Source organism: Idiotropiscis lumnitzeri, chromosome 7 (genome assembly GCF_059441095.1).
Source record: "Idiotropiscis lumnitzeri isolate Australia: NSW breed Sydney's pygmy pipehorse chromosome 7, RoL_Ilum_1.0, whole genome shotgun sequence".
Taxonomy (NCBI): Eukaryota; Metazoa; Chordata; class Actinopteri; order Syngnathiformes; family Syngnathidae; genus Idiotropiscis; species Idiotropiscis lumnitzeri.
The window spans coordinates 20,448,722-20,471,384 of NC_142397.1; the positions used below are offsets into that span (position 1 = coordinate 20,448,722).

At 40.1% G+C, this 22,663-nt stretch overlaps 1 protein-coding gene across 8 annotated transcripts in view; it reads left to right on the top strand.

Moving 5' to 3' along the window:
* LOC148333984 (protocadherin Fat 3-like) overlaps window positions 1–22,663 on the top strand; it is a 178,680-nt gene that overhangs the window by 114,947 nt on the left and 41,070 nt on the right. For 5 of the 8 annotated variants that reach the window (XM_088300252.1, XM_088300255.1, XM_088300256.1 and 2 more), the window contains exons 6-12: window positions 767–1,081; window positions 3,348–3,558; window positions 5,089–5,157; window positions 13,935–14,077; window positions 18,286–18,561; window positions 19,548–19,758; window positions 19,856–22,581. In XM_088300252.1, the coding sequence (XP_088156378.1) occupies window positions 767–1,081; window positions 3,348–3,558; window positions 5,089–5,157; window positions 13,935–14,077; window positions 18,286–18,561; window positions 19,548–19,758; window positions 19,856–22,581 (3,951 nt within the window). The remainder of the gene's footprint in view (window positions 1–766; window positions 1,082–3,347; window positions 3,559–5,088; window positions 5,158–13,934; window positions 14,078–18,285; window positions 18,562–19,547; window positions 19,759–19,855; window positions 22,582–22,663) is intronic. The other 3 variants (XM_088300257.1, XM_088300260.1, XM_088300253.1) reach the window with 2 other exon arrangements.

The window sequence follows — 22,663 nt, forward strand, 5'->3', positions numbered from 1 at the left end:
GCTGAATTTTTCTGATTCACACGCACTGAGCTTGCTTGGATTCTATTGGCTCTGCCATGTATCTATGGAGGCTCCACTGGCCTTAAACGGTGAAACAATTGGCAAGTGGTAATGCTCTCTTTTACAGAAGTTGACCTTGTGGCAAGTTAATGAATTCCCAGTAACAAGAGACATGTTTAAACTGTCACATTAAAATGATCTGCAGAACTACTACAAAATAGCAATGTGTATTGATGACTTCCTTATGTTGAGGTAAACCAACCCCCCCAGCAAAAAAAAAATGACTTGGTTTAAGACCATCCCCAATGATTTACCATCCCCAATGATTTACGGTCTTTTTTGTAGAATATGCCTGGCTTTTTGGGTAAATAACGTTTTTGTAGCTATATGCACTCAAACTAAATTTACAGTTTGAAGAAATGGATAGTGGATCTCATGTCTAGACATTTCAAGATAAAAAGAAAAAAAAGTTGTTCTCGACATAGATCATCGATCTGAAGTAACTTATGTCAAAATGTGGCTCAACCTCCAGACCTGGTTGTACTCACTTGTATGGTTCTGCAAAAGAGCCGTAAGTCATGTACATTTCTTAATTTGCATCTGTAGTTTGATTGCCTAATTCAAGCAGGTGAATGTCAGCCTTTCTTTGAGTGCATCTAAGAAAGCATGTACTGTAAGAATTCATTGAGGGACGTATTTGTGGAATTTTTGCCTCATACATTCATTCATAGACATTCATGCTTGTAATTCTGTCCTGCCCTTTAAGGTTTTGGTGTCAGATGGTGGGCCCAGTCCAAGGCAGAGTACAGTGTGGGTGATGGTCCAGGTCCTAGATGAAAATGACAACAAGCCGACATTTCCAGAAAAGGTGTACCAGGTCAAACTACCGGAGAGGGAGCGGAGAAAGAAGGGGGAGCCTATCTACAGAGTCTTTGCCTACGACCGCGATGATGGACCTAACAGTGACCTTTCGTACAGCATTGTGGACGGCAATGAAGATGGGAAATTCTTCATTGACCCCAAGACGGCAATGGTGTCATCTCGCAAGGCCTTCTCTGCTGGGAGCTATGATATCCTGACAGTATGTACAACACAGCTTTATGCAATTCCTAGAAACAGAATATCTTAAATTATTATAGTAATTTTCAATAACAAATTCAATGGCATGGCCTGGGGGGGCGCGGTGCGATGCCAGGGGGCGCGCGTGTGACCCTGAGGTACATGCTTTTTTTCCGCTGTAGTACAGCTAAACGATCGTTTTGGGACCGAAATTGCAATCGCAGGCAACGCAAATTTGAGATAGTCAACGCTGAGGTTTGTGCAATAGGTCACACAGTACAGATTAAAAAAAAAAAAAAGCGTCACCCTGCCGCTTGTTGTCCAGAAGTAATTTCTTTCGCTGCTACTTGAACGCTCGCCGCCAAGCTATCTTGCGTCGCAGCAGTATGAGCTTTATTTCTACTATATCTAAGTCCGTGCACAGCAGCAGCAACGAGCTGCGCGATGACAAATAAACGACCCCGCTGACATGAAGCGTTCTAAACGAGTCGGCGAACGAGGCGGCGCTAAGCGTGCTAAACGCTAAAATGAATTACAGAGTAATAAGTGCTTCGATGTACGCTCGACTTTTAATGGAAGTCTGACTCGAACCGCGTTTGGGCGGAGAGCCAGTGGCTCTGAACAGAAATGTTGTATTGCAATCATTACGTATCGAAACATAAAATAAGTCAACGGCTGCGTTAGCAATTTAACAGACGCTCTCAGAACGGAACACGGAAACAGATGACGTCATCACGACGAAGAGTTTCGCTGTCAAACGTATAGTAAATATTTATCATCACATCAATATTTGCACCACATAATACTGAGTTTCGAGATCCTCACAATAATAGTTCTCAAAATTATATTTCTTACCAATTTAGCTTTGCTAAGGGGCATTTTTTGACGTAATCTAACATCAATATACAAAGGAAATGTACATTAGTGCAAAATGTAAAAAAAAATGGTGGCAGGGTGGGGGGGCGCGAATCTTTTTCTTCCTGGTAGTGACGGAAAATAATTGAGAAACACTGCACTACACAAAGTAATTATGTTAAGCCTAGATGTGACACAGAATGTAATCGATTTTTCTCATTGAGTCTATCCACGAAAAATGAGACATTACAATAACACAGAACGGGGCACTTGACCCTTTTTTGCCGGTCAGTCCCTCGCCCTCCGGCCGCTATCTCTGTACCGCACCGGCCTCGACCCTCGGGCCTTATGACGTCAATACAGTTTGCGTAGATAGGCCGAATCTGTGCAGCTACACTCGAAGCAACGGCTTTGAGAATGCGCTTATCACGATGTCACATACACAACAGGTGAAAAGTGGACAAACAATTTAAGACAAAATAATCATTGTTGTCTGTGGGACTTGTGGAACGCAGCCAGCTTCCAATTTGAGCCAAAAATAAGAAGGTGTACTCGGCGTGGTTGGTAATTAAGTGCAAATGGACTTGTTTACAGCTGTTGAACCAACGTAATAGTTTTCGCTTTACCCTGGCACCCTGAATGACTGGTGATGTTCATGCTTGTTTTTTTCATTCATGTCAGAGGAGGAGATGTAAACATCTATACCAGAGGTCTTCAATCCTGTTCCTCGAAGGCCGGATTCCTGCCTGTTTTCCAACTCTCCCTGCTGCTACACACCTGATTCAAATAATCAGGATCGTTATCTAGCCTCTGCAGACCTTGCTGATTATCTGATCATTTGAATCAGGTGTTGCAGCAGGGAGAGATGGTAAACAGGCAGGACACTCGAAGATTAGGATTGAGGACCCCTGTTCTACACATTACATGTTATACTTAATGTTCATCAGGGATTTTTTGAAGAATTTTAGGGGTTTAATTTTTTTTTTGCATTATATTTTTGCTATGGCGGGAATCAACTAGAGAGTGTTAATAAACAAGTTGTTTGAAATGACACATTGCTCCATCTTCTGATTGAATCAATGATCGTTTCTCAACTCGCTGATCGCTGCCAAGAATCCTGATCGGGGTCGTGTGTGCGCCTCGTGTAAACAATTAAGTGCGTTGTAGTGCTAACTTCTACAAATACTTTAAATAGCAAAAATTGGCTGTTCATGTCTTTAATTCAGTGTTTCGCCGAATCCTCCTGTGTCGCTGAATCGTGATAGGGTTCCTACTTTTAAGATGTCTGAAGAGGATTCTAGTAACAGCTCAATTCCGTGGGAAAAAAATTAAAAGATCTATTGGCAATTTATTAAAATGGGGTGCCACTGACACTATTGTGAGACTTTTGCGTACTTCCTTTATAATCGTGGTTGATAACTTTTTTTCTTTAGATCAAGGCAACAGACAATGGTCGTCCTCAGAAGTCCTCTACGGCTCGCCTCCACGTTGAATGGATCCGCCGTCCTCCGCCCACGGCCCTGCCACCTCTGTTCGATGAGCCTTTCTACAATTTCACGGTTATGGAAAATGACAAAGTCACCGAAATTGTTGGCGTGGTCTCCATGCAGCGGAGTTCGGCCCCCTTATGGTTTGACATTGCAGGTAAAAAGAAAGATTTTTCTTCCAACTGGTGAAGGGCTAATTGCATGGCTTGTTTGACAAAAAAAAAAAAAAGATCATTGCATTATCAGCACAGCTCAGGTACCGTTGCCACACTGTTTCATCCGTTACACCCTGCTCGTCCCAGTCACCATGGTAACAGCAATTTCAGATGTATGCTGTTTGTTGTGTAGGAGAAAACATGAATTAACCAAGCAGTCTATAAAGCACTTTCTATCACAGTCTGAGTACATAATTCAACTTATAATTGGACATAATGATGAGCCCTCCTGAACCTCTTTGCATTAAGTTATGTACTTATTCATGCACCTTTTTTCATTCGTTATCATTTCTCATGTCTGTGCCAAAAAGCTGTGCTTTGATATACCATAAATCAAATGTCAACATTTTTATACGTCGTCCTACATTGTGCACTAATATGCCTTTGATGCGTCGAAGTTTACTTTTCTCCACTTGAGAGCCTTAAATGAGATTATGTCATGTGAATTGCACTAAGCCCAATTTGCCTGCATGTGTTACAGTCGTGACTGGTGTGGTACGAGTGATGTGATCCAATTACCGGTGCGTTTTACTGTAATTCCACAAGATTCAAGTGGTATAACAGTGCTGCATTTATTCAGCACAGTCTCAGTCTCACTTCTTTGTCGCTGCACTTTCAAAGTCAGCATGTATTTCATTTCAGTTACTTTCCATGTCATTGACCATGTCTCACTATTTCAGGAAACATTCTTTCCATGATTTTTTTTGTTAGGATTTCAAACCGTTCTCTTGATCAGCAACAATTTATTTTTTCAGTGTAACAGCATTACATATCTCAATTTATTTTTTAATGCTGGCCTGTGGAAGACTTAAGAATATTATTCTATCCCATATATCATTGAAACTTACCTTTGTAGATGATAAGAAAACCACATATAATTTCAAATTTAGTTTCAGCACAACATGAAATGTAAGACAGTGACTCTGGATATCCCTTTCTCTTTCTCCCTCTCTCTCTCTCTCGCTCTCTCTCTCTTGCGTGCATACAATTCATGTCATTATTAATTTTAACTGCTGGCGTGGTGTTTTCGTTAGTCTAGTTAATGTCGAATGGAGAGTGGAGGTATAATACAGTTCTCATTATTTATTTATTTATTTAGTCTCCAATTTTCATCAAATGTTCCATTTCATCGCTGTCCTGTGAGAAACACTTACGTAAGTCCATTTTTCCCCCATTTTTTACGGTAGTAGCATTTCCGCTTTTGAGATTACACAATTGGACGTGTTTTTTTCACAGGACAGTGACGATTTGGATTTGAGCATATTCATTTCAAACAAGGCCTCATTCAACATCGTTAAAGTCAACTCTCTATGTCGTTTAATTGTGCAATCTTGCCGAGCTGTGAAGAGTGACTCTGATGGCCCAGTCTAGTGTCGCTGTCTCTTCATCATGCAATCCTTTCGTCCTATTCCTTTGGTCCTTGTGTCTCACTTGTTCTCTCCTCTTTTTCCTTAATGCTTCATGACTGAAAGGTCCCCGGTCTTTCCTTGAGATGTTTATTATTCTGCAGAACACTTGCATCCGGAACTGTTCCTCAGAAGGTATCTAACTTCCACTTCCTCTTTTAAGATGTCAACTTTCTACTTGGTCGCCGGAATTTATTTGGGGTGTTTTCACTTTCATCATTGTCAACCCATGTGATCACGGTGGTGTTGGTCCTGTCATTCTGTCGTTAGCTGGTGGCAAATATTTCATTATCGACTTGTGCTTGCTTGATCATGTCTGGTGTGATGGCAAGCGTTAAGCAATAAATTACCAAGAGGTTCATATCAGGCAGGAGTATATTGAATCTCCAAATGCAATATAAAATGGATACTGTATAATTTAACTCTCTTTCGTTTATATGATTTATTTTACTTTTTTTAGATTTCCCTCGCCCCTACTCAGGGAATCCCATAATTAGTTTTCCTCCGTTCATTAATATCTTCATGCTGAGCAGGGAAGTGCCACTGCCACTTATCTACCGTCAGCCTCGCCCGGTAAAGCAACGGGCCGCCTCAGCCGACAGGACCACAAGTTGCGTTGGATTAACACAATCTTTTTCTGCTAGCTGTAGTCTTCATTGACACTAGGACTGCCACAAATTATTATTTTGGTAGTCGACTAGTCACCAACAGTAGTCGCGATTAGTTGACTAATCGAATCATATGTACATTGCGGCATGTTGCACCAGCAAGCGGCTGCTCTTGTATAGCTATAATTAGTTTACAGCTTGAATTCTTTTTGGCATGTACACATTAATAAGATGATAGAAAATTAAACTTTGCAGCTTGTACCAGCATTTCTGAGGTGTGTGTAAATGATGGTGCGACTTAAATTGAAGGCAGTAGAGTGGCCTTAAAATTGTGGGCTGCAATTGTTCAATTCATTTTAAAATGGTCTCAAAACTATACACTATATAGAGTTGCACTAATACTATTAAATTATCTTTAAATACAAAAAGAAATACTTGTAAACAAATTTCCTGCTTCTCAGGCACCAAGCTTTTTTTTTAATGTAGAATGCAGTAAAATCAGAGGAGTACATTAGGAAATTGCACTGAGCTAAAGAATTTTTAAATGAACACTTTTTCACTGTATATTTTTTTTTATTTTAACCTTTATCCAAAACATTTTGTTTTTCTTCATTAGTGTGAATAATTTAGTAGTAGTCAATTGGTCTACACAATCAACGCAACGGTATTGTTTATTTTTTGTCAGCACTATAATGTAGTATATTGAGAAAAGCAATGTGCCAAATAAATAAATATATGAATAAACGACTCGTAGGCTATTTAAATTAATCCTTGAAGATTTTGATTGTCGACTTCGTCGTGATTAGTTGACTAATCTTGCCAGCCCTAACTCATGAGCTAAGACATCCGCCGCTGAGAGTTGTGACAGTTTGGTTGCGTTGTGCTAGCTGGACCACCTCTTGGATGGTCATGTCTGCTCAGTGTGGTATTCTCAAGAAGCAGTCTTTATTTATTTATTTTTTTAGTCATTTAATTTACAGCAAAGCACACACAACTAACATGGCATTAAACATTCAAATACAGTATTCATACTAGTTCTAATATATGTACATTTTATACTTAACAATCGGGACTGTGCTATTGGTGGTCGAACACTTGTTGCAACATATATTGCATATGTTTTTTTTCCAAATTACAGGTCAAGGGGGTAATGGTCTCTGTAGGCCAGGTGCTGAAAACCCTCAGAGGTGCAACTACCCCCCTATGGGCAGTGATTGTGCAAAGAATTTTGGTCTGAGATGCTGTAATCATAACTGGACAGGATCACTGACTGATCCGTTTCTTTGGCACTGTTAGTCCAAATATGGCTGCCATGACAATGGTGGCCCAAACACCATCAGAAGCACAGACCTACATTTACAATTTTCATGAAATGCTAACGAGCTAGTCTTGATTTCAAACCACAATTTAAACAAAAATCTTGGCCATATGGCTTCCAGTCGTTTGTGAATCTATTTTTTTGGGGTCTAATCAGATTTTACATGCAAATATTATTTTACCCAACAACTTCAGAATCTCGAGTGTTGGCATTGACCACACACGTACACAGTTGAAATTGTTGTTTCTTCTTTTAACAAATCAGATATTAGTTTTCCCATTCTGTGCCTTGACAAATGCTCTGAGTGATGAATGACTTTTTCTGTCTTCTAATTCAGTGTTTCCCAACCAGGGGTACGCATACCCCTCGTGGCAGATTTTCACATTCATGGGGATATGTGGAAAAATCTAATAATTTATTTACCAGATCAATAACCTTTGGCCCAGCCGTGGCAAAAAAAAAAAATCACAACAGCCACTTGTCAGCACAAGTGTCTCATTAAAGGTCAGATGACTAATGAAAAGAAAGTAAAATTGCTGAAGTGGGTCTGAATGTTATTCTTGTTCGGTTTTGTGATCTTGATATTTAAATTTTAAATGTTTGTTTAAAGAGGACTGTTATGTATTTTTTTAATTGAAATTGCTTGAGTAAAATAATCAAGCAAACCAAAAAAGGCAATGGATTATTTACGTTTGAGTTAAAAAGAAGACCGTATCAAACAATAAAATGTTCAAATTTAAGAAAAGAAAAAAAAAGATTTTTCATTCAATAATCAGTTGTGTTTAGGCTGTCAAAATTAATCTTTTTAGAATAGACAATGCAATTGATTATTCCTTCTATTAGTCCAGTAATCAACACACGCGTACAAAACACGGCCCAGTTGACTTTTTTTTTTGCCCCCACTTTGTAAAATATTTGACAATCATGAGCTCGCATCTACAAATAACACATATATTAACAAACGGTAATTTTTATATAATCCAGTGTTTGTCGTTGTGCTCTCGCCAGGTAAAGTGCTAGTATGAGGACAGAGGATAGGAGGACCTAAAAAAATTAACATATAACATCCCTCAAGAATATGACTTCAGACAGATGTTGTTATTTAAAAACAGCATGTCTGAAACGGGGAAGCAAAAATGGGGCTCCAGACTAAGAATGTTTTTAATTTTTTTTTTACAAGGAGCAGAAAAGCCCCTGACTTAAAATTTGGGGAGCGCTGGAAGAAAACGTTGGGGCACACGCTGTTAATGTCATGATTTGTATTTGTTATTTTTGGTTTAGTATTTGGGTTCATGTTTTGGCCTTGTTCATGTGTCTTGTCTCGTCTTGTCTATTGTTTCCACCTGTGCTCGTTTACCCAAGCCCTAGTGTTAACCAATCCGGTCCTTCCAACCCTCCGTGTCTTGTCCAGGTGCTCCTCGTTGTCTCGTCAAGTTGTGTGTATTTAGTTCCCTGGTTGCTTTCAGTTCTTGTTGGTTCATTGTCATTTTAAGTGTCGCTTGTCCCTGTCGCTTGTCCCGGTTGCCTGTCCCTGTTGCCAGTTCCTGTCGCCTCTCCCTGTAGTTGTTTTCCTGTTGTTAAGTTTTTCCAAGTTCCTTGTTTGCCTTAGTTTTCTGTTTAATAAATGCCCTTTAAGTTACCCCTGCCTGGCTTCCCTGCGTTTGGGTCCTCATCTTCCTCAACCCTGACAGTTAATTTACTTTTAAAGTAAATATTCACGTTTCCCTCCAATTTCACTGTATAACTTGGCTAATAAGCTGATCATCCTCTTGGCCATTCTTCGTTGTTCGAGTTATCTAAGCCTTTTCCAACCTGCAGTACTAATTTCTTAGCACTTTTTCTGGTTGTCATACGCACATACGCATGACAATCTGCATGATGAGCGATAGCACTGGCCCTAACATGAACTAATCTGAAAAACTACAGTAGATACAAAAAAATAAATGGCTGCCTAACTTAGTGGGAGATCTGACACTGGTAGGCGGAGGCAGTGATGCATTTTGCAGCGCATAAAGACATTTTGGCTGGAACATCCCTACCGTAGCTCGCGTGTAACGTTTTAAAATGCAGGTACAGAGTACCTTACTTTGCCAAAGCCATTGTTGTATTTCAGATCAAACAAACAAGCCTTGAATTAGAATGCTCAAAATAAATATCTTTAATGCATAGGTGTCGCTTTCCTGCATTCTTTCAATCTCTTCTGGCTGCAACACACTTGATTCAAATGATCAGCTCATCAACAAGCTCTGAAGAAGCCTGATAAGTATCCTGCTCATTTGAATCAGGTGTGTCGCAGCCGGGAGAGATGGAAAACTTGCAGGAAAGCAGCCCTCCAAGGACCGCAGTTTGACACCTGTGCTTTCATGGCTCTGATCACTTGCAGTAAGCGACTGCTGACCACTAACAACTTCCTGCGATGCAGCTCACGTGCTCCCGTTGGTTAAAGGTGATCTAATTTATTCATGGAGATGAGACTGATAGTGTGCAAAGGCTTTAGTGTACACTAACACAAAATATACAGTACATTATTATTATTAATAATAATAATATAATAATAATAACAATAAAAACTATTATTATTATTATTGTTGTTGTTGTTGTTTTTTTATTATTATTATAACACATGAATGCAAAAACAAATTATGTAACTATATTAGCAGTGTCCACCTGAAATGTGCCAACATAAATCACCACAGACCTCATGCATATGTCATGACCCGTGTCGGTCAGGTCAGTGTTTTTGTTATTGTTTTTGTCACCTTCCTGCCATGTGCACTTTTGTTTATGTTTGTCAGCTGAGTAGGGCGTTTCCCCTCAGCACTCTGTCTCACCAGCCACGCACCTGTTCCCCGTTATCATTAGCGCACCTGACTCCCATCTGCTCCCCTAATCATGGACTATTTAAGCACCCCTTGCCGACAGCTCAGCGTCGGAACATTCCTCCTGCTACGCCCGTTACGGACTCTCTCGACCACCCTCCTTCGCTCTCTCGTTTTGTCTCTGGCCCCATGCTCTGGCCCCATGCTCTGGCCCCATGCTCTGGCCCCATGCTCTGGCCCCATGCTCTGGCCCCATGCTCTGGCCCCATGCTCTGGCCCCATGCTCTGGCCCCATGCTCTGGCCCCATGCTCTGGCCCCATGCTCTGGCCCCATGCTCAAGCTCACGGTCCCTAGCGTTTGTCACGATCCTCGTCACTTGTCCTTTTCGTTCTGTTAGGTCAAGTTTTGTCTGTCTTTGTTACTTTGCACCCTGCCACGTTAGTTTGTCCACGCCACGTTGTTTCCACGCCACGTTATTTGTCCTCGTTGTTAAGTGTAATAAATTCCCTTTAAGTTTACCCGTTCCCTGCTTCCTCGCTTTCTGGGTCCACCCCCTCTTCGCCGAACGGCGAACCCTGACAGCATAAACATATATAACTTTGGCATAATTCTTTATAAAGAACTGATCGCCGCAGAGCAGACTTCATACGAGATCTGTTTTTTTACTTATTTTGCTAGCTTGTAGGTTTATTATTAGCGTAATGCGACAGAGAAAATTAGCATATTGCTATGCGTCAAGATAGATGGATAACGGAAAGAAGCTGGTAAATTTTCAAATTATTATTTTTTCTGCAAGTTTTATTTGCTTTCATCTGTGCGGGCCTCAGCCCGGACCGAAGTGGCCCGCGGCCCGGTACCGGTCGGTAGTTGGAGACCACTGTTTTACACAGCAGTCACATTTAAAATATGATGTAATGGCCACCAAATATAAGCATGCACTAACCACACCCTCATTTCAAACACCTCATTATCCAGTTAAATTTGATACTCCACCCAGAAGATGAAACAGGCACAATAATTACTGCTTTAGATTAGACATTCCCATGGTACGTGTATTGGATAGTCATCTGTGTCTGTAAGTGCTACTTAAAACTAGTAGCAACAAGTACTGTAATGGGGTTTTTGCTCCCCGTCTCCCTTAAAATTACTGAAGTTAATTTGTCAAAAATACAACTCCAAGTAGTAATCATGCATTTGTACATGTAAACATAAGGCAGCCTTATTTACCACAAGTTTGTAAGGCCAAAAATTGGCGCAAACTTGATTGCGCAGGCAAGGCTGACGTGGAAGCTGTTCTACTAACTGGGAGCACCCAAGATTGCATCTGCAAAAATTTCGCTCAATTAATTTTCTGCATTTTTACCTGAATTTGCAAAATACTGGAAGAATAAGAATAAATTAATTGAGCATGCAGAATGTGATTAATCAAAACTGAGACTAATGATGGTGGCTGATTTTGCATGTTAAGAGACCACATCTGAGGCAGGTGAAAGCTGGCGCTGCTGTGTGGTGATGAACACTGGCCAGGATGAGGTTAGACAAAATCAGAGGCGATTGTGGGAGCGGCTCTTTTGTGCTCATGTTAACATTTTTTGTGCGATTTTGAAACTTTTAAATGATCTAACCAGGCTTTGGTTCGAGCCACTTACAAGAAGGGGTCATGCTATAAATACAAGCAAGCTCTGTCTACTCTGGAAAAAGCAACCTCAATTTAGGTGCTAGATCTATCATACTTTCTTACTCAATTAACATTCACAGGGCTTCAGCATCGGAACACGTTTTGATGCAACATGTAACATAGTTTTTTTTTTCCTTCTCAGTATGACTAAGTACACTATACAGAGTCTTAATGATAGAGGGAAAATTTGTGCAAAGAGAATTATTGTATTCACTGAGTCACGTTATCAAAATGGGTATTGTGTATAAATGCTCTATAATTGTGTGTAATTGGCAGCAAACAATGTTTCCTGTAATACTAAGTAAGTGCATTTCTGAGTAAAATGTCTATCATTCTTAATAAAGTACGTAAAGTATCAACCTATCAATACTTCTACTTTGGCCAAAGTTGTTTTATCATTATCTGTACTTGTACTTAAGGTCAGAGTGTCTGTATTTTTGCCCCCTGTGAGAACATATAGCGAACATTGCCAAAATCAAACGTTACAGTCACGCCCAAATCCGAATGACTTATTTATTTTTACAATTTTAAAGATAGCTCAGAAAAGAATGACTCGGTCATTTAATTTTACATTTAATGGGTGAGAAAGCACTCCAGAGATGCGAATACATGCATACAGGTAAGTAAAAAGTCGGTTCAGATCGTGTGCCACTAAAATATTATCAGGATTATATCATTGCTTTTAATTAGATGGTTTATTTAAGGAAACAAGAAGTTGTTTTTATTGTGTCGTTCTGCTGTCTGATTTGTAGTCCTGTGTCCAAGTGTGCTTTTTATTCAACGATATAAGTTTGCATGGAAGGTGCATGGGATTGCTGCTGTCCCCGGTGTCGTTATATGTTCCAATCTAAATTATGTATTTCCACATTGAGGAACATTGATTTATGTGATGTAATAAGTGTAAGGCTGGCATACAATTATGATACAATATGTGAAACTACTCATTAGAATGGGTGGCCACCTTGCTTACCTTGTTGGGCTGTTAATCCCAGGGATTGTCATTGTGCGATACTACTGGTATGCCACTTCAAAAAAAAATACTGGTCCAATTAGAAGTTAGTGTAGCTCTTCACTACCTTACATGTAGGCTCGAATAACCAATCAATGGCCAAATAGCAGCTGTGTGGAGAAAACTCTCGACTGGTTTTTGAATAGTGCTGCAGGTATAAGGTTTTTGCTTGAAGGAGGAACCATCACCAGTGAAGACAATTTCAAGTTAAATTGTTTTTCTACTTTCATCAAGTTTCTGATTGGATTCATGTTGATTGATGCCTATGTGCAAGCAAACGTCTTGAATCTGTTAGGAGCTGCAGTTTGAGACAATCTGAATTTGTTGTTGTTATCGCTATGTAAACATCCGATTCATATGATGCAGTTCATTCCGTGCAATATCTCACACTTTCTATTCCTCATTTGCATATAAGTGAAATACTGCACTGAAAGGGAAATGCACTGCAAAACAAGTACAATAGAATGAATGAAAAAGCAGCAGCTTCCATTTTTTTCTACTGTTTTTAAAAATTAATTAACTAATACTAAACTGATAAATACTTTTAAATGAATATATGATGCTCCACCACGATGTTTGTTGCATTTAACTGAAGCTCGCATGCTGAGGTGAGGCAGACAGTGATCATAAATCCCGCAGGCAGTGAAAACCAATTTTGAAGGCTGGCAGAGGCTGGGTTTCTTTGTATATAATTTGGTGTTGGCAGATGGGAGGTTCTCTCAGACCGCAGTGGGATACTTGCCAAACCTCCTTCTTCCACATGGCCTTAGAGAGGATGCTTGGTTTGGACAGCAGACAGTAATTTGAAGCTTCCTGTGATCACAGTATGTTTTAATGTCTTTTTCTGTCTTAGTCTCAACTTTCTTCTTTCATACTGCAGAACAAACAGTGCATCCCCGTTTATTGAATGTACTGCTGACATGGGAAAAAAAAATCACAACATATTGGCATTTGCCTTTGAGATCCTTTGTTCGCGATGGCGTCTGTTTTTAGCCCAAAAGTTTCTCTAAACAGTGATTTCCAAGCTGCTCACGTAAATAATTCAATAGGATAAGAAGTCTGAAAACATGGGACCACCTTTTTCATTCTATTATCTGTTTTTAACGCAATGCACTTAGTGGCAACAATATACCAATATACTTTGAGAGCCAATACAGGAGTTGTATATTACTTTCTACCTTTACAAAGAAGATGCTGATCAATTTGGATAACCATGTCTGATGTTTTTTCAGTCATTGCCAGTGTACTCCACCGTTGTATAATAATGTAACTCACACCTCTCTGTCAGATTCAGTGCAGTTCTAAATCACTGGAAATGAAAAGCCGAAAAATAAAAGTCATTGAACTGTGTTAATCAGCTGGTGTGTGCCGGGGTGTGTGTGTGTGTGGGTGTGTTTGTGTGTTCACACATTCATTGTGTTCGGACTAAGTCAACAAGATTAACACTGTTTGCCTCCCTTCCACTCTCTCTGTGTGGAGCAGGTGGGAACACAGACAGTGTATTTGATGTCGAGAAGGCCATGGGCACCATCATCATCGCCAGGCCTTTGGATGCTGAGCAACGCTCTTTCTATAATCTAACCGTGCAGGCTACAGATGGCATCAACATTGCATATACGCAGGTAAGACACGTACAACCCAAATGGAAAATGTAGGTATATTTTAGGGTTAAAGGTCACTCACACCAAATGGACTTGGCATCATCGACACAATCAATGTACTATTGCTATATTGACAGCTTGTAAAACTTTGATCAACATCAACGCAGTCCGTATGGTTTTATGTGGTTTTCTTCTCGTATTCCAAAATAAATTTGTGGATGATTTATGCAGCTATGTTAGCATGGGAGAATACATTTCACTTGGCAAAAGTGCAACTTTTGATTTAACGCCGTTTCATTCAGCTCTCTTATTTGTTACTGAAGATTATTTCTTGGAAGCACCAAGTGGGTGTAATGCTTGCTTGCGAAAGGCGTCAGCCTTTCATACATGACCTAAATGTATTTATTTAGGCCACTAGGAGAGTGTAAATGTTACTTTTTACTATGTTGAGCCACAACGTATTGGTTAAAATTTTGGACTCCATACACAGGAGAACAAATTCAATTTAATGGTTAATAATGACAGCCCTCAAGGTGTCTGTTCATGATAATAGTAAATCACTAAAGTACAGAACTACTATATTTCAGTTTAAGCTTTCAATTTTAATTCGCCACAATGGCTCAAAAGAGAATTTGGTAAATTTGTGTTTGCTCCAATTTTAAACTGCAACAACATTAATAATGATGATATTATAAAAAATATTTTTTCATAAGCTCATCCTACACTGTTACATAACATTAAAAATAAAAATTGGTGTCAGTCATCTGTAATTCGCTTTTCATCTGCTCAGATAAGGGAATGGCTTGGAAGGGCCTTCCTCCTTTCCATATGCACTCCTATTTTCCACACAAATACACACCTGTAAGATGGAATCAAGTCTCTCATATGGACATTCAGCACAGCAACATGCCGCCAGGGAGAGCCTTGGCAGTTCAGCGCAGCAAGGTTTATATTTAGACTAACCGCCTGGCAGCTCTCCAGTCTGTTTCCTTCCACTTCTTGTTATGTTTTCTTTACAAATCTCGGGATCCAATTTCTGAATGTGTGCAAAGTACATGTTGATGCTTTCCTCGCCTTGCAAGTTATGCCGATGCTCCTGCAGCAATTTTAGTTTGGTTAGTTTATTTTGGATGAGCAGTCAGTCGGCACAGAAACTAAGAGAAGTGGTCGCTTTTTTCATCTTAGCTAGAGCTTTCTGGTTTCGAAGCGGGCAGATTGTTTGGGCTCTTTTGACTCGAGGACTTCAGGGTTAAGTGCTTGACTGATGTTTTGCTTAATTTCCCAACTGAATTAAAAGACAGAGTCCATATCTCCCTATCTTGCGATATCTGAAATGTTCTAGTTTCATTAATTCCAATATCTAATGAAACTAACCAAAACATTTGGCTGACAGTTTGACCAAGTGGTGCCCGTCTATAATAAAATACAATGGATGACTCAATGACTTAATCACACTGCACTGAGCACACCACACTGTGCCGTCAACCACCTTCTTTATTTTGTGTCTTTGCCTGAAAAAACAAGTTCAATTCAGAGGTGGCAGCGTGCTGCGAGGACATTTCTGCACATCCCATCGGAGAGACGGTGACCGAGGGATTTATGAGTGACAATAGAAACGGATTTCAACAGAATTTTACAGTGAAAACTGCAGAGAAAAGAATGGCGGAACCAATAAATAATGAGCTGGCCCATCCTTATCTCTGGGACAAAAGACAGGTGACATACAGTGGGTGGTTTGACATGGTAAAAAAAAGCAATGGATGGCGATTTTCACACATTTGAATGTAAAATGTAAAAGCTACATTTAATGTAATCTAAGGAGAATATGCGAACATATGCTCTATGTGTAAATGTATGTCTGTATGCATGTATATGCTGCAGCTATATATCATATATGATAAATTGAGGATGGCATTTGCATTTGTGTTGACTTACTGTTTAAGTTTCACTTCAACTTGCAGACTCAATGTTGGCAGTAGACGTACATATTCTGTCTTTGTGTCCGGATCCGCCATATTTATTAGTCAGGTCCAGACGCTGGGCCAGCCTGGGGGGAACGGCTGACCCCGCGAAGTGTGACTACTGCCACCGCAGAGTCCCAGCAGGCACCGCAGCTGGAGACATAGGTGGGCAGGGCCCAAAGCATTTCCAGTGTTGCCGCCGGGGGCCCGCACTGAACGTACGAAGGCTGTGGGCAATGGGGACAGGCCTAGCTGCTGTGTGCTACTGCAAATGCATCTAGACACGTGAATACAGTTACATGCTATGTGGAATTAAGGAGAAAAATAATTTCTCCAGCTGGGATAGGCTCCTGCACTCCCACAACTCTTGTGTGGATAAACGGCTCTAACATTTTGCCCATCACGCTGATTGTTTGGGATTTAAAAAAAGAATTCCAGTATCCAAAATTGGTAACTGTACAGCGCTGTGTCGGGCCATAAAAACACTGGCCAGAAGACATTTTATTAATGAATACAATTAAATCAATACTATATGGTTCCAAAAAAATACATAAAATATGCAAGTCTAGGTTTAACAGTCACCCAATCTCCCTGCTTTTCACTGATTGTATCGCGCAATTCTTAGTGCACACTATTTTGTGATGTCCTGCTTCCTGCAATCTCAGGATGGATCGTTAACGTGGCTAAACATGATGCAGAGATGCAAGTTCACTTGGTGTCTCGTGTCAACACAGCCCAAGACTCTAATCATCACCTGTGTGGCAGCAAGATATTTGGAGAAAAAAATAATACATCATAACACTACACAGCTACATAGGACAGGAAATTAATTTGCATGTAAGCACATGAAAGGACAGGCATATGAGATTAAAAGTGCATTAATAGAATACAAGGTGAAAATGCATCTCTATTCATCAGCTATAGTGGAAATCGAATACACAATTGTACGAGAAGTACATTGCACTAATTAGAAACAAAAAATAAAATATATTCAAGTCTATCAACAATGATGTTTGTTAGCAAAATTGAGTGTTTAAATTATGACTTTTATAATATGATTAACCTGATTTCTTTATTTCAGTTGCGAATAGAAATGGCAGAGGCTAATTCATCCAATTTATCAACAGATACTTTAAATATTTTTGACAATGGCACGCTGATTCAGCGTGTCATTACAACATTGTTACGATATATGCATTACAATAACAAATAATGAAGCCATAACTTATTAATGATTTTATAGATGATTGCTGTTATGTTGAGCAGTTGAATAGTATGGATAATTGTTTTGATCCTGTTACATAATATACAGCTATAACTGTCTCGTGGTAATGTTCATGACAAAATGCAAAAAATGTGGACATTGCGACAAATTGCCATTTTCTATAAATGCTCTATTTTATTATTATTTTTTACTCAAAATAAAGTTTTGACCACATGCTTTTAGAATCCCTCAGGACCTCATGGACTGTTTATTTTTGTCTCTCCACCAGCTCTCGGTGTTTTGGCTGACGCATGTTGTGCTTTTTCACTTGTCACTGATGACTCACAGAGTTTTACTAGTCATAACAGGCAACTATCATAACAGGCTTAAACAGTTCCTTGACAGTTTGCAGTCACTGTAAATTGCATTTGAGAATTTGTATCGATAACTGTTACTGCTATAAAGTTTTTTTTTCATTATTATTTCTTATTCATTATTTTCAGAAGAAGAACCAAATTTTAATTTTGTTAGTTTTACTTTCCTGCGGAGGCAAGAAAATAAAGATTTGAAATGTTAAGTGCTTGTGTGTGTCCGTGTGTGTATAGATACATATATCCGCCTCACAGTGTAGAGGTCAAGGATTTGTTTCCAGCCATTTCTATGCGGCGTTTGCATGTTCTCCCTGTGCCTACGCGGGGTTTCTTTCTCTCACATTACAAAAAACATGAATGTTAGATTGATTGAACACTCAATTGCCTGTGAGTGTGACTGGTTGTTGAGAGAGAGAGAGAGGTGGTAATCCACTCCCAAAGAAGAATTCCAGCGCTTAAAACCATTTAATTCACATCACAATGTCAGGAGGAATCCACTGTGTTCGACTGCAAGAGTTATCACAGGCAAAAAGTCTGTCACAAAACGTCCATCTGAGTGTCAAAGTGTCAATTTCCACCGAAATTAAAGAAAGTATCTTCAAAGCATCCATGCATGTACTTTGAAGAATATGTCAGAGTATGGCTACTCAACAGTGATGTCTTTTCTCTGTGACTTTTCTCTCCATGGTCAAGGTTCACATCACTGTTACTGACAACAACGACAACGCCCCCATCTTCTCCCAGCCATTCTATGATGTCACTATTTCTGAGGATACACCTCCTGACACTGAAGTGGTTCAGGTCCTGGCATTGGACAGAGATGAGTATCATCGGCTAAGTTACTCCTTGCAGAGTGCAATAGACCCAAACAGCATGCGTCTGTTCCGTATCCACCCCACCATGGGCACTATCTACACAACTCAGAGTTTGGACCATGAAGCTTGTGCACAGCACATACTTACTGTTATGGTAAGAGATCTTCAGGTGGAAACTGAGTGATTCATGTTTTAGTTTTGGCAGTGTCCATCTGTTGAATGTGTTATTGTCTGTTAAATGTTTGCAGTTACCAAGACAGGCATGTAATGCTCATAAGGATGTAATCTAACCTCAAATGATTATAATCGATTTACAAACTGACCTGAAAATCCTCCACTTGCTCCACAAGAAAAAGTCTCTGGCGTAACGGGCTGTTATTTGTCATTTACAAACGTAGTTACAGTATATCCTGTTCATTTAATCTCCGGGCTCAGGAGAGTATACAATACAAGAGATGTACAGCAGGATATGATGTTGAAATATTTCGTGTTATGTGGTGGAATTGGCTGTAGCTTGAGGGAACAGGATATGAAGCAGGTGTGCAAGGGAAGAGCACGAGGCAGGGTGGGAACATAACGCAGAGCAGGGCCGGCTAAGGATTTCACAATATAAACATGAATGTTCTAAATGTTTGGATACAAGGAACTCAATGAAAAGTGTTGACGATCTGGAAACGAGTCCAAGTTCGGCGTTAGACAGCCAGCTGCTAATTGGTAGAATCACTTCCATCTGCTGGCTGGCTCCAACTCGCCTTGTCCAAACCTGCAATGAACACATACACACACATGCACAGAGAGGAAAGAGCTGGCACTCAGAGAGCGGAACTGTTAATGAAATGTAAATATGGCAAAAATTAGCTGCCACTTCTCAGATGCAATGTTGAAATGTTTTGTACTTGAAACCTGTACTGTCTGCCGTACTTGGAATTTACAGGAACTAATGTGATTACAGCAAAAATATGTGAAAATATACATTTGTCTATGCCAGAAGGTGCTTGGATGTTAAAAAAAACATCTGCAGACACGTATAGGTCATATGGACATTGTCTTACTGTATAGGCCAATCTAAATATTGAAAGCACTTCTCCAACATCTGGCTCTATTATTGAATCTAACATTTGACAATGTGTTCTCTCACAGGTAAAAGATCAAGAATTTCCATACCGGAAGAACCTGGCTCGTGTGCTGGTAGAGGTGGAAGATATAAATGACCATGTACCGATTTTTACTAGTGCACTATATGAGGGTTCAGTCTATGAGTCAGCAGCCGTGGGATCAGCTGTTGTTCAGGTGACTGCCTTGGACAAAGACAAAGGAAAGAATGGAGAGCTTCACTACTCCATTGAATCAGGTTAGTGCACCTAATGATTTTTAAGATACTTTTTTCGATCCGTCCATTATCCAGGCATTAAATGAAGCAAATTGTTTTTTTTTTTCTTTTCCAACAGGGAACGTTGGAAATTCATTTCATATTGAGCCCGCTTTGGGAATCATCACAGTTGCACATGACCTTGACTTGTCCAGTATAGGTCACTACATACTTACTATTAGAGTCACAGACAATGGCTCCCCCTCCCTGTCCACAACCACAATAGTGCGTATTGCCGTCACGCTCTCGAACAATGCTGGTCCAAAGTTTCCTCAACCTGAGTACCAAGCTGATGTCACAGAGAATGCCGTGATCGGGACCTCTGTCACCACAGTCAGTGCCGTCAGTCAGTCCACACTCACTTATGATATCAAACAAGGAAACACTGAGCGTTTTTTTCAGATAAACCAGTATAGTGGAGTAATTACGACTCAAAAGTCTCCGGACTATGAAGCTAGAGCATATTTTACTCTCACAGTCCAGGCTACCAACATGGCTGGCTTGGCCTCCAATGCAACTCTTTTGATACATGTTTTGGATGAAAATGATAACCCACCAGTGTTCAAGCAACTTCACTACCATGGAAGCATCAGCGAAGCTGCACCAGTCAACAGTCTCGTTTTAAACGCAGACGATTCACCTCTCGTAATAAGGGCCAATGATGCTGATCACAACCAAAATGCTCTGCTCATATATCAGATTGTTGAGGACACAGCAAAAATGATTTTCACAGTTGACTCAGGTACTGGCTCCATCCGGACCATTGCAAATCTTGACCATGAGACGTCTTCTGTATTCAATTTCCATGTTCAAGTCAGAGATAATGGCAGACCACAGTTAACAGCAGAGCGCCCAACTGAGGTCACAGTACAAGTCATAGACACAAATGACTCACCACCTCGTTTCTCCCAGAGTAATTATGAAACAGTTGTGCTTCTCCCCACTTATGTGGGAGTGGAAGCATTGCAGGTGTCAGCCATAGACCCAGACAAACAAGCTACAGGACTCACCTACTCTTTCACAGATGGAGCACTGGAACATTTTTCCATCAAACCTTCCAATGGTATTATAATTGTTAAAAACAACAGTTTTTCCAGAGAACGTTTCCGCTTCAGTGTCAAAGTCTCAGATGGGAAATTTTCCACCACAGCTATGGTAACCATTCTTGTGCGAGAAGCTCTGGATTCTGGTCTAAGCTTCACTAATAATGTTTACACTTCCTTGATTCAAGAGAATGTATCTAACATCACCAAGGTGGCAGTTGTCAATGCTGTTGGAAACCGTCTTAATGAACCACTGAAGTACACATTGTTGAACCCTGGTAAACTCTTCAAAATCCGTCCAACTTCAGGGGTGATCCAAACCACAGGTTTACCTTTTGACCGTGAAGAGCAAGAATTCTATGAACTGGTTGTTGAGGCAAGAAGGGAGCATGACCGTTTGCATGTAGCCAGAGTTATGGTCAAAGTGCAAGTGGAAGACATCAACGACAACGCCCCTATATTTGTTGGACTTCCTTATTATGCAGCTGTTCAAGTAGAAGCGGAGCCAGGATCCCACATTTTCAAAGTCATGGCAGTTGATGGTGATAAAGGAATTAATGGCGTTGTATCTTATTACCTCAAGGATGACCATGGGCATTTTGAAATCAATCGCCAAACTGGCAATCTTAAACTCAAGAGGGCTTTTGACTCTGACCTGTCTAATATGGAATACCTGATGGTGATATACGCCAGAGATGGTGGTTATCCACCTCTCTCTTCTACAATGGAATTTCCAATTACAGTGGTCAACAAAGCCATGCCTGTCTTTGACAAATCTTTTTATTTGGTGTCTGTTAATGAGGACGTGGCAGTGCACACACCTGTCCTTGGTATTAATGCAACTAGTCCTGAAGGTCAGAGTATCTTTTACACTATTGTTGATGGAGATCCATCCCTTCAGTTTGACATTGGTTTTGACACTGGAGTCATCAGTGTCATCCATTCTTTGGACTATGAAATTGCATCTTATTATCATCTGACCATCAGAGCAACTGACTATTTAACTGGTGCCCGTTCTGAGGTTGATGTGAATGTAGCCATTCAGGATGTTAATGACAACGTCCCCATCTTCCAGAAAATGTCATATTCTGTAGTTTTATCGGAAACAGCCGTGATTGGGACTCCTGCACTTCAAGTAATAGCTGCTGACAAAGACTCTCAGAAGAATAATATTGTTCTATACCAGATTTTATCCGATTCACACAATGATACAGATTATTTTCACATCGACAGCAGCAGTGGACTAATTCTGACTGCCCGTATGCTGGATTATGAACAAGTCCGGAAGTATGATTTCATCGTCAGAGCTACTGATAATGGCTTTCCACCTTTAAGTAGTGACATGTCTATCACAGTTGTGGTGAATGACACAAATGACAATCCTCCAGTTTTCAACCAGCTTCTTTACGAAGCCCATGTGAATGAGCTGGCACCAAAGGGTCAATTTGTAACCTGCGTCCAAGCCTCGGATGCAGACAATTCTGATTTTGACAAGCTGGAGTACAGTATTTTGTCTGGGAATGAAAGGATGAAGTTTGTGATGGAAAAAAAGACTGGGATTATCACTTTGTCCAGCCACAATAAAGAAAGGATGGAACCTGTTTACAACCTGAATGTTTCGGTGTCAGATGGGGTCTTCACCAGCACTGCACAAGTTCACGTTAAAGTTTTGGAAGCCAACTTGTATAGCCCAATGTTTGGCCAGAATGTCTATGAAGCTGAGCTGAGAGAAAATGCTGCAGCGGGAACCAAAGTTATAAAGGTAAGAATTAATGCAGTTATTCAATTCGTTAATTAGTTCACTTATTTTACTGTAATTGGTATTTATTCTTTCTTTTCTTTAA